General features: G+C 35.1%; 1 protein-coding gene across 4 annotated transcripts in view; it reads left to right on the forward strand.

Annotated features, from left to right (window-relative positions):
• KIAA0232 (KIAA0232 ortholog) overlaps positions 1-13,004 on the forward strand; it is a 102,694-nt gene that overhangs the window by 29,468 nt on the left and 60,222 nt on the right. For 2 of the 4 annotated variants that reach the window (XM_043971036.1, XM_043971034.1), the window contains exon 2: positions 7,046-7,545. The exons of 1 other annotated variant lie outside the window; for it this stretch is intronic. In XM_043971036.1, the coding sequence (XP_043826971.1) occupies positions 7,315-7,545 (231 nt within the window). In that variant the 5' untranslated portion in view covers positions 7,046-7,314. The remainder of the gene's footprint in view (positions 1-7,045; positions 7,546-13,004) is intronic. One more of the 4 variants, XM_043971037.1, reaches the window with a different exon arrangement.

Here is a 13,004-nt window from a genome sequence, read left to right on the forward strand (position 1 = left end):
GCTAGGTGGCTCAGTAGATAGAGCACTGGCCCTGGAGTCAGGAGGACCTGAGTTCAAATATGACCTCAGACACTTAACACTTACTAGCTGTGTGACCCTGGGCAAGTCACTTAACCCCAATTGTCTCACTAAAAAACAAAACAAAAAAAATGTATTCCTTTCAGTATAGCAGTTTACATTTGCAAAGATAGACTGAAAGAAGTAAGCCCATATTTTTCTTCATAAGAGGTCTTATTTTCATATTTTGCCCTACAGGGTACCGTTCTGAAACTTGCTTAGCTGTCTGGTACCCTTAATGACTGGTTGATAATTCAACTAGGTTAAATTGTTTTATGTAAATTTTCTCAGAAGTATCCTTGGAGTGTTGTCAGAAAATGAGCAAGCAATTTTGCTTTTAAAATTCACTTTTATATCTTTATGTGATTGTATAAATATTATTAAATAACCAGTTTTGCTGATCTGATTTTGAGAATTACCAGTGAATTAGATAACTTGGTATTGTCTTATCATCTGCACAACTGTATCACTCTACTGAGGGAGGTCTCAGAAGATTTGGGAATTCAACTGTTAATTCCCAGGAAGCATATAGTTAAAGGCTTCCTTTTAACTGAAATGTAGAAATCACCCAAATGTGGAATTTAAGGTTCAAGAAAATACTTCCACAGCATTTTCTCATTGTGGGGAATTTCAGTATGATCAGGCTGCTTTAAAAATCAACTAGTGCATAGCAAGATAACAATTCTTGTCCCACACTTTCCAGAAATAAGGGTGGGTATTCTCAATAGTTTTGAGGATTGGGGGGTGGGGTATGTATCCCTCATAAATATGTCAATCCCTTGTTTATCTTCCTTCATTAGAACAAGAGCTGCTTGGGGGCAGCTAGGTGGCACAGTGGATAAAGCACTGGCCCTGGATTCAGGAGTGCTGGAGTTCAAATCCTGCCTCAGACACTTAACACTTATTAGCTGTGTGACCCTGGGCAAGTCACTTAACCCTCATTGCCCCACAAAAACCAAACAAAACCCAAAAAGAACAAGAGCTGCTCATTGCTGATGTGTATTTGACTATGGGAAAAGAAAGACAGGTTCTTTTCTAATAGCTTCTAAAATGGAGACAAAGGGTAGACCAGAGGATACCTTTGGGTTAAGAAGATCCATTTCATGAGAACTTATATTAGAGAGGCCAAATTAAGCGAAACTAAGTGGTACGTGGGAAAAAACTCTGACTTTGGAGTCAGGATCTCACTACAAAACCTGACCCATTTCCTCCCTATGTGACCTTGAGAAAAAGTCACTTGACCTCTCTTATCTCAGCTTCAGTTTCCCCAGCTGTAAAATGAGGAAACTGGTCCAGATAACATCCCTTCTACCACTAACTCTATGGTAGTATGAATATTTAGAACTTAACACATTTTGGAGCTTTAGATAGGAAGGAATCAAGGATAGATTAAATGCCTACCATGTGCCAGGCACTGTACTAAGTGCTTTACAAATAAATATCTCATTTAACCTCACAACACCTCTGAGGAGGTAGGTGCTATTATTATCCTCATTTTATAGTTGAGGACATTGACTGAGACCAGCAGAGGTTAAATGACTTGCCCAGAGTCACATTGCTAGTGTGTAAGCCTGGATGGGGCAGTATGTTTGGAGGGGACTGAAATTCGGTTAGAGGCCTGTTCTGCCAGTGGACATTAATTGAAAGAACCATACTCTATCACTTTTAAGCCAAGTAAAACTAGTAGTGAGATTATTCTGTTAGTTTGGCCTGAAGGTTAAATAGGAAGATTGCTTGATGGGCATTGGGGACTTCGACAAAGTTCCCTAAAATTACTTGAGTCATTGACCTCTCCTCTATCACCTCCAGAGGTACTTTTAATCCAAAATTCCTGCTGAGAAGCTGGTTTTAGAATTGGTCCCATAGGCAATAGAGTCTGTGCTGGGTTTCTTCTCAGTCCCCAGGTTATTTTTTAAAATTCAGACTGGCTTAAAGTGGTGTGTGTGTGTGTGTGTGTGTGTGTGTGTGTGTGTGTGTGTGTGTGTGTACAGGAAGCCCTGTGCTCTCATGGCACAGATGTCTACATGCAATCAGCAAATCGTAATGAAACTGGATATCAAAGTCCATTTGTATGTTACAATCTGAATTCACCCCAGAATTATAGTGGAGCATCACATAAACACAACAGTTTTGGGATTCACTATAGTTCTCTATATTTCAATGTTAAAAAGAAAATTTAAGATCTCAAACCAGGGGAAAGTTTACAATCTCATGGTTTGATACTTTTGTTTTTAAACCCCCCTCCCAAGTAAATTGAATTCTCTTGGTGCCCTAATACTATCATATAGGAAAAATTACCAAGCATAACTTCAGATGATCACCTTATGGAAGCATTTTTGGTTGTTTTAGACAAATATAAAGATTCCCCAAAGGTATTCAAAAGCCTTTTGAGTTAGAGCATACATTAGTTTTGGCCACCTAATCCAGTTTCAAATTAAATTGAGGAAAGTGATTTGTAATAGTAAGAGTTTACATTTATAGTCTGAACTTTGACATTATCTAATCTATAGCAACCCTGTGAAGTAAATAGGGCAGCTATTATTATGCCTAAAGTTCAGATGAAAAAACTGGGGTGCAGAAAAGTTGTTACTTGCCTGGTTAGTATGGGAGCCAAGACTGAAACAGATAATTTGATTCTTAGCCCATGCTGCTTCCTTCTCCAGCTATGGACCACCTCCAAGTAGGGCTTTACAAGGTAGAGATTGTAATAATTAGAATTTAATACATAAATATGGCTTTAAGCATTTAATATGTTTTTAAAAGATATTTATCTCTCTAAGGTGCTTAGGTACATTCTACCTGAAATAAGGACAATAAAAGAGGTGATTTTAATGGCAAGAATACAATCTCAATATGTCTCAGTTTCTTCAGTTACAAAGTATTCCTTAATAATTTAATGCTAAAAAAATGAACATAAAATGTCAGGTATTCTGGATGAACTTAGTTTCAGTAGTGGTATAGAGGAAATTATGTTATTTGCTAGGCAGATTTTTAAACTCCATCAGTTGGATGAAAGGTGGTTTGCCCCCATAGAGGCCAGTCACGTGCCACCATCCATTCCTGGTACTAATAGAATAGTAGACCATAGAACCAAAGGCAGGTTCATGAAGTTCTTAGGCCATTCACAACTGAAAGGTAATTTCCAGATCTAGATGAATGTGGGTATCTTGACTTGGTGACCAGAGCCCAGGTATATAGTCTGATTTTGGAAGAACTTGTTTGTCTAAAAAGAACTCTCTGTTCAGAGGTTTGTGCATTCTTTGGATCTGTGGTTATACTGACCTGTCATCAGAAGAAGCCAGTCCTAGTGCTGGTCCTTGTACCCACTTCAAGCACTGCCAGTCTATAGCACCTGTTGGACAAGGGAAAAAAAATTCTAATCCACCATACTTTTTACTTTCATGTTTCATGGTCTTCATGGCCCAGGTTGTAAAACAAATCAAGGTCTGAATTTTTTACTAGTGCCTCTTAGTATATGGTCAAATATATATTTATTAGACTATCCTATATTATTAGACAAAGAAAAATTATGGACATCTGTAATGAATTGTAGGGAAAGAGTAATTTGTTGAGGGGTAGTAATGTTCTCAGAAGTAAATTCTAGGAATGAACTTTCTGCTCTATACTTTGTTTTATGTGCATGTTTTGCTTCTTTTTTCTCCTTTAAATCACTTAGCTGAGGAAAAGTAGAAGTCTTTTTCCCTGAAGATGGGAGAAAAAAATCTTAAGATTTGAATGATATTATTAAATAATAATAGTTTTTAGATTTCCAATCATAATGACTATGATTTTTCACAAGTTTAGATTTTTGATGCACTTATTCATAGGATAAAATTTTAAATACCCAAACTTTGCAAAATGGAGCTAATGTTGGGGGGAGCCCTAGAGGGCAAAGAATTTAAAGTTGACTCAAGGATATTGTCCTTATGTCAGTGTTTACTTGAGCTGTGTCATCAGAATTTCTAGTGAATCTCATTTGTTTTAAGTGCTTTCATTTAATAAACAATAAATGCTTCTCTTCTACCCTTCCTTACTTCCATTTTGGATATTCCTCATTCCACCCTCCCAAGATTTACAGAGTAAATTTAATTGATATTTTTTCTCCACATAATTTTACCCCTTTATGATTTGCCTCATTGTCTACAACAGTAGGACAGCCAGAGCACTTAGGTGACACAGTGGATAGAGCACTGGCCCTGAAATTGGGAGGCCCTGAGTTCAAATCTCACCTTAGACATTTATTAGCAATGTGACCCTGGGCTAGTCACTTAAACCCAATTGCCTTAAACATCAGGGCCATCTCCAGTCATCCTGATCTATATCTTGCCATTGGGGCCAGATGGCTCTGGAGGAGAGAGTGAGGTTGGTGACCTAGCATAGCCCTCCCTCACTTAAATTCAGTTCACTGAAAGTCATAACATCACCCCAGTGTCATGGTCCTCTTGGAGAATGAAGGACAAACAATAGCAGTAGGAGTAGAGGCTTCCTAAAAACTTGATTAAAACAATAAAGGGGATGTGAAGGGCTGATGAAAATGTAAGCAAGAATGCTTAATTGCTCTTTTAACATCTGATTTATTGTTATCAAGTCTTTAGCAATTGGGCCAAAGAGATTGTTTTATTCTGATTACCTTTGTCTGAAATTAGACCTCCATTTTCTATTTTACAGTTTACATTGTGAAATATTTATTTTTAAAGTAGTAAAAGTGATATTAAATGTTACTTTTTTTTTTTTTTAGTGAGGCAATTGGGGCCAAGTGACTTGCCCAGGGTCACACAGCTAGTAAGCGTTAAGTGTCTGAGGCCGGATCCAAACTCAGGTACTCCTGACTCCATGGCTGGTGCTCTATCCACTGCGCCACCTAGCTGCCCCTAAATGTTACTTCTGACTTGGTTTTTAAAGCATTTTTTCTGAAACATTGTTTTGTAATGTTTGATTACCTGTATTAGTGATTTATGAAAAAGGCTTTTACTCTGACAGCCAACTAGAAATATACATGGGACATGTATAAACTTTTCTTTAAGGTATCTAGATTTGTTTTAAATTCAGGGAAGAGAGAATGTAATAGCTGAAAAGTATTTTTAAATGAAATGAAATAGAATTTAGTATATGTGACACCTTAGTGAAAAAATTTATTTCTTTCTTGCAGTTGATCTTTAAATGATTTAGTAATGTTTTCTTATTTAAGAAAAACTTCAGATTTAGTACACTATTGCAAAAGACTTTTAGGATAATGTTCATTTATCTCTAAAAGAATTTTAGCTTTAAATGTTTAAGGAATATTCATCTTTCTCACCTGATGCTTTCACTAACAATTACTAATGCTGCTTTAAAAAATGATCACTTTGTGATAACCCTCCTGTCATCTAGCATGTACTATATAAAGCTAAGGCAGTATGGGATGAAGCTTACAGCTTATGTTCTTTCTATTTAAGCTACAAATTGCTATTTTAAGTGTCTATGTTCTAGGCTTTACCATAAGTGTTATCATTCAATAGGGACCATATTTTAGCTTGACCCCAGTTTTTACTGAAAGGGTAATAATTAATATTAGGGGAAACAAAGTAAGTCTTAACAGTCAAGTTGATACAGCTTTTCTTCCTGTGTGCTTAACATATTCAGAAATGTGCCCTCTCCTTAATTTTATAAAGTAATCTTGATACCATGTTATTTGCCTAAAGGATAAATAAATAGTAACTGCCAGGCAACAAAATCTTTTTAGTCTGTCAAGCTTAAGTACTATTTCTATGCGTTTGTTAAGCTAATTACTACTTAGTTTTGGATTTATACCTTTTCAAATTATAAGATAATATTTTAGTGCTTGATTAATTAACTCAGCATTGCAGATAGAAGCCAACATTTTCCTAGTCTAGCAATATAGCAAAAAAAAAACCCCACCCCATTCAATTGAACAGTATACCTTTATGGAGCACCCAATGTATATATGTAGACCACTGTCCTAGGTGCTTGGGGAGAGGTAAAGATAAGTCTGTCCTTATTCTCTAGAAGAGTATAATATAGGGTAGCTAGCTATAAAGAGAATTTAAGTGCATAGAAGAGGTTAGAAACAAGGTACTTTGAGCATACTGAAAAAGAAGGGGAAAGGGAACAAGCATTTATTTAGCACCTGTTATCTATTGGATACTGTGCTCTGCACTTTACAGATGTTATCTGATCTGATTCGCAAACAACCCTGTTAAGGAGGTGCTATTAAGATTCCCACTTTACAATTGGGGTAACTAAGGCTAACTGAAATAAAGTTAAATGATTTAGCCAGGGTCACAAAGTGTCTAAGACAGGATTTCAAGTCAGATCTTCCTGACTCCAGACCCAGTGCTGTCTCCATGGATGCACCTGTTTCCAAAGGCAGAGTAATAATTTCTGATTGGGTGAAATTAAGCAAGATTTCATTTTTAACCTTGCTGAATCTTCCACCTGAAATGTACCTTTTCCTCATTTCTACCTCTCAGAATCCCTCAAGGTTCAATTTATGTATCATTGCCTCTGGCAAACTTTCCCTCATGCCTCCTTGTTGGTATTTTCTCTCTCTCTCATTAAATTATCTTTTACATAATTTTTATTGTGTACATGCTATTTATTTCCCTTATTCTCCCTACACTGTAAGCTCCCTGAGTTCAGGAATTGTTCCATTTGTGTCTTTACATCCCCAAGTCCTAGAAACAGTGCCTTGCACAGAGTAGACATTTAATAAATGTTTATTGAATTGAATTACTAAACACACACCCTACCTTAATAAGCTGTTATTTGGGGCACGTGACCATCAGCAAATCTGAATATATTCTTTTTCTCAAAGATTGTTTTTTTAATGGGTTTAATGAAAAAGAGGATTAGAAGTATTTATAAAATATTACTTTCAAAGCTACTTTAATAAAGCAACTTTGTTGATTTGAATTTTTAAAATTATTTTCAAATGTTTGATTGTTGTCCTTGTATTCACATTTGTACTTTTTTTTCTTCATTTTTGTAGGTTCTGCCGGAGACTCACATTTGGCCTCAATGTGAAATTAAGGTAGAAAAACACATCTACATGTGTTGCTATTAGGATAAGTATATTCACTGGTCATGCCTGAAGAGGGAAGTTCAGTTCTAGACAGCTGACTGCTAGCAAATATAAATGATTATCCTAGAAGTCAAGCCTCTCTCCTGTTTACTGGAGTGAAAATCCCCTCCAGATACCAACGGAATATCAACTACAGAAAATGCTTCACGTTTTAAGGATGCCAGCCACCTAGATTCATGCACCCTCTCTGTACAGTTGTTGTGGATGGTTTGCCATCTGAAAGCTCCTCAAGCTCTTATCCAGGCCCTGTATCTGTTTCTGAAATGTCTCTGCTTCATGCTTTGGGCCCAGTGCAGACCTGGCTGGGACAAGAGCTAGAGAAGTGTGGCATTGATGCCATGATTTATACTCGGTATGTCCTCAGTCTTCTGCTGCATGATAGCTATGACTACGATCTACAGGAACAGGTATTTACATATTTTAGATGTTTCATGCTAGTAAACTGTTATTTTCTCTACATATGTATTTATTGGTGGGAGGTCACATTTGGGACGGTGGAAAGGGTGCTCAATTGGTAATGAATGGACCTGGGTTCAAGTCCCTGCTCTACAACTTAATATCTGTCACTTAGGGGTTTACTTCCTGGGCCTCAGTTCTCTCATCTGTAAAATGAGGGGGTGAAGCCAGATGCATGCTAAGGTCCTTTTCAGTCTAAATCTGGGATGCTCTGGTCCTATGAATTTCTTGTTCTGAAATATTTCCTAGTATTTAGGAAAGCTTTATATTCTTATATTTGATTATAGCATATCCTTTATATGTCATGTTAACCTTCTTAAGTTACACTCTTAAATAATATGAAGTAACGTTAGTTCCTTAGTGTTAAACAACAATAACATGCTAAAATAAGTGTTCATTAATTGAAATAAAATTTTTAAGTTTTATAGAAGGTTCAAGCTAAAGTACTTTTAAATTAGCGTGCATTATGGATCAGGTTTGGCTGAGCAATGTACTTTGCCAAACATAGTAATTTCTTTCCCATCTTTTCATCCATCCTATGCCAACCCTTGAATAATTCACCATATAAACTGATTACTCACATTTAAAAATAGACTCCCCCAACTGGGGTTAATTTATGCACTGAGCTTAAAAAAATTAGCCAATTCCAAATACCCAAACAAAATTTCAGACTTTTTCTACCACAAAAGCAAAAGATGCAATTGCTTCTTAGCCAGAAGCAAAACAAAGTTCCAACAGTGAGCTAATGTACTCTGAATTACTACTATAGAAGAATTTAAAGTAAGATCATATATTTTTATAGAACCTTATGGTGGTGGGGGGAGGCCTAAGGGATTTGGGGAATTTTATCTGTGGTTTGTGTTTTCCTTTGACAATAGCATTATCCTTACCCCCACCAAAAAATGAAACTTAAATCTCAAAACAGTGTTACAAAAATCTTAGTGAAGTTTTAAGCTATTAGTGATTAAAGCATTAAGGCTTACTATACTTCTAATGTGGCGCCTGTGCTTTATAATGTGACTCCAGAGAACAGAACTAGGACTAATGAGTGAAAATTTTAGGGGAGCAGATTTTGATGGAAGGAAGGACTTATCCATGTCTTATTTTGCCTTTGTTCCTTGTAAAATATAGACAATTACTCAGGACAAAAAGATAAGGAGAGGTTGTGATTAGGTTATATACTTAGCGAAATATAAGAAAGAATTGTCTAGCAGCATTACCCAAGATAGAATTTACTACATTCTGACATAGTAAGTTTCTCTTTATTGGATGGGTTTAAGTAGAGAGTTCAATTGACCATTTGTCAAGGATATCTTAGGTGAGATTCATATATTTGATGAAAGATAGAATTTATATAACCTCTAAAGTACCTTCTAAACATAAGATTTTGTTTTTTATTATTATTTTTATATCTGTACTTTAGAGTGCTTTAACACACTCTTGATGTTTCATTTCTGGCTAGACTTGAACTGTTTCTTCACTTGGGGAAAGGATTGTAGACTCAGAAGCCATCAATCTATCTAATCCAAGAGTTGTATGGACCTGGGATCCATAGATTTCCAAGGAGTCTGTGAACTTGGATGAGAAAAAAACTACATCCTTATTTTCACTAGCCTTTAAATGAAATTTATCATTTCCTGCAATTATTTAAGATTATATCAGATTATTCTGAGGACTTCTATATAGGCTTCACCAGACTGTCGGGGTGGTGGTGGTGGGGGTGATCCATGACTCAAAAAAGGTTAACCCTTGATCTAGTTCAGCCTCTTCATTTTACAAATGACAAAACCTAGGCCCAGATAGTTTAGGTAATTTATCTATAGTCACATAATAGTAAGCACAAGAGTCTCTATTTTATCTGCCTACTTTTTTTGGAGGGAATTTGGCCTGAAGTTGAGATTTTGAAAGGAGAAATGACATATTTAGTGGATCTCTTGAGGCATTATTTCAAGAAAATTTTGTCTTTTAAGAATGTGTGGTTCCAGTACCAAAAATGTGTGGTTCCAGTACCAAATGTTCTTATTATTAAGAACAGTATTTCTAATAGAATCACTTTATTGAAACATTTTTATTAGCATTATATGACATTATAAAGGCCTGAAAGGAAATTTTATTTCCCAGCTGAAAAAGAAATAACTGATTATTATGATACTACCATTGTAAATACCCTTTGATTAAGATTTTAAAGGATTGTGATTAGTCACTGTTTCTGTAACAATTAGAAATATCAGATGAATCTATTTGTTGGCCATGTTTCCCTTTGCTTTTGAAAATCTTTATTTTGTATATACATTCCTTATTAATTATGTCTTTTATTTGCTTTGTTGTATGCCACTTTATATGATGTAATCATAGTCTTATCTGATTTTTCCCTTATTTACTAGCCATTTGGCTTTGATTTTGTTTGTTTTTTACTTAAAGAATATAATGCATTTTTACAGTACTTAAATCTTTTCTCATAGAACATGACAGGTATATAATCATATACCTATAATCATATACCAAATGTTGACATTTCTCAGTCTTTAAGTTTACAGGTATGAATTTAGAACAGAAGAGTGAGAACTCACTTAATGTAGACTATCCATTTGCCTATCTGTACCTATCATGTTTGTGTATATACTTTTATACACATGTGTTTTTATATATATACACATACATACATACATACATACATACATACATACATACATACATACTTGCATGCATATACTAGTAGGATTCCTTTTCTAGTATTTAGGATTATTTTATTTCTTTTTAAATTTTATTTCAAAGAAATATATAAATGGAAGAGCTATGGTTTCATAAGAGTTTCTGGGTAGAGTTTAAATTTTTTTTCTCTTTATTTTCCTATTTTTCTTCTATTGTGGTGCTGCTGAGATACTTGAGAAACTGATTTGCTGATTTTTATTTTGTTAAGATATAAGTAAGCAGATTTAGGGATTTAAAAAAATCTTTGACAAAGTTAAAGATTCCTCTGAGAGAACTTTGGTAAAATATACACATTTTGTAATCCCTGGCATTAAGATCCCTTAGAGGTAGCATTTTCCCCGTGTTCATATTACATGTTGATGGTTTAAAGTAGATAGGAGTCCCTTTAGCTTATTTAGCAAACTGTAGAATGTTTTTCAAAATAGGAAAAGGGAAATGACAAAACCATATTATCTTATTAAAATTATATGATCAAACATGACTAATGCAGAAATAGGTATAATTTTATTATATATATATATATATATAAAACCTATATCAGATTACCTGCTGTCTAGGGGAGGGGGGAGGGAGAAAAATCTGAAATTGGAAACTTGTATAAACAAAAGTTGAGAACTATTTTACATGTAATGGGAAAAAATAAAATACTTTATTAAAAAATTATATGATCAAAGCACATATATTAACATTCTGTGTTACAAAAAGCTTTTCCATTGTTTAGACCACTTTTTTTGTTTGCCTCTGACTGAATAGTTTCTCTTATTAGAAGTTCTATAGGTAAGCAAAGTTTCTTGTAAATTATAATTTTAAAAATTGCAACTATGTGGAATTCTTCTCTTCCACTACCTGTCAAAGGCCTAAGACTTGATGGATGTGTCATTTGAATGTAGACCCACAATGTTGCTCTGGTCAAAAAGACTAACCTGAGCAGCATTAAGAAATTAGCATTAGGGGCAGCTAGGTGGCGCAGTGGATACAGCACCAGGCCTGGAGTCAGGAGTACCTGAGTTCAAATCCGACCTCAGACACTTAACATTTACTAGCTGTGTGACCCTGGGCAAGTCAACCCCACTTGTAATTTAAAGTCTTCAGTTGCAAGGCATTCCCTAAGTACAATTTGGATTAAGTTTAGGGTCATTTGCCACCTTTTAACTACAGCCTCATGAGACCTCTTCATTCAGAAATAACCTACATAAAGTTTCCCCAACCAAAGTAGCATCATAGTATTGCTATTAATGAATAACAAAACTCCATCTTAAGTTGGGATAGTAGCACACCCTTTTTTGGGCAAAGCATTGTTCAAAGAAAATGGTTGCTCAACAGAACTCAGAGTGTGCATATATAAGCAAAGATCAAGAGGGCAAAGAAAATGGGGTCAGAAGATGAGAATTTGTGGGATTGTGATCAGAGTTCAGGGACTCAGCAGAATAACCACTGAAACTCATCTTCCTATCCTTCACCCAAGAAGGATGAAAGACATATGTGGGGATAGTTCCTACTAAACCAGTCTCACCAAACAAGTAAGGAATTTCTAAGGCTTCTGGGATGGAGAAAGTGAGAGATTAGGGAGGGAGGATTGAAGGGTGAGAGAATCAGAATTATTATTATAAAGATGGTACAATTTCTACTCTTTGTTCTTAATTTAATCTTTTCTAGTCTGAGTTTGAGCCCTTGTGAGCTAATGATTATTTCTGGTGACTATTATCCCCTCCTTTATGAGAACAGGCTAAAATATTACTCTGCAGAGATGAACACAGAGTAGGAAAAAGAAAAAAAAACTATTTTTGAAGTTTATAAAAATATCGAGAGTATATATAGGATGAACATGAATAAAGATGCCCTAAAGTTTGAAAGAACTAAATCTAGAACAAATAAATGGAAGGCTTTGTGTAATCAATAGTAAATTTATGGCATGAATATCATAATTTATCTGCATCTTTTTATCCTAGTCTTTGTCTGTGTCCTCCAGTAAAGTAATTCTTACCTTAATGTTGCTTAATGTTATTATGCAAGTACCATTATAGTGTGAAGCTTGTCAATCTCATATTCTTTTCTCATATAATCAGTCCAGAGCCTTTTTCTATTCTACCTCTCCTAAATTTTGTCTTTTTCCTTTAAAAAATTTTTTTCTTTTGTTTATTGCACTTAGTTTGTTGCTTGATAATGCTACAGTTTATTTATACCCACCACATGTCTCTTTGTGTCTTTTGGATTACGTGTGATTTTGGTCTTTGGAAATTGTGGTGTTCTATCATTTGCAGTTATAAAGCATCATTGGAAGAATATTGGTATAAAAATATGTGGTTTTGTTTTCAGAGGAAAGTTTAAGTTCATTGAGAAAATGTTAGGAAAAAATTAAGAAAACCCATTCTTCTCCCTTTCACTATTACATTTTGGGCCCAGCTTATTACCCATCTTCAAAATGTGCCAAAATCATGTCCTATACATTATCCATATGTGTTAGTCCAACTCTCTCAAAGGATGGAGGATCTTATTTCAGCCAAGTCAGTCAATAAACATTAAGTGCCTACTGTGTGCCACACCTTGTGCTAAGCACTGGGGATACAAAAAAAAAGGCATAAAAACAATCCCTGACCTTGAGGAGCTCATAGTCTAATGAAAATAACATGAAAATAACTGTACAAACAAGATAGTTTTGGAAAAGGAGATCATTTGAGAGGGAAAGCATTAGAACAAA

This window comes from Dromiciops gliroides, chromosome 6 (assembly GCF_019393635.1).
Source record: "Dromiciops gliroides isolate mDroGli1 chromosome 6, mDroGli1.pri, whole genome shotgun sequence".
NCBI classification, from domain to species: Eukaryota; Metazoa; Chordata; class Mammalia; order Microbiotheria; family Microbiotheriidae; genus Dromiciops; species Dromiciops gliroides.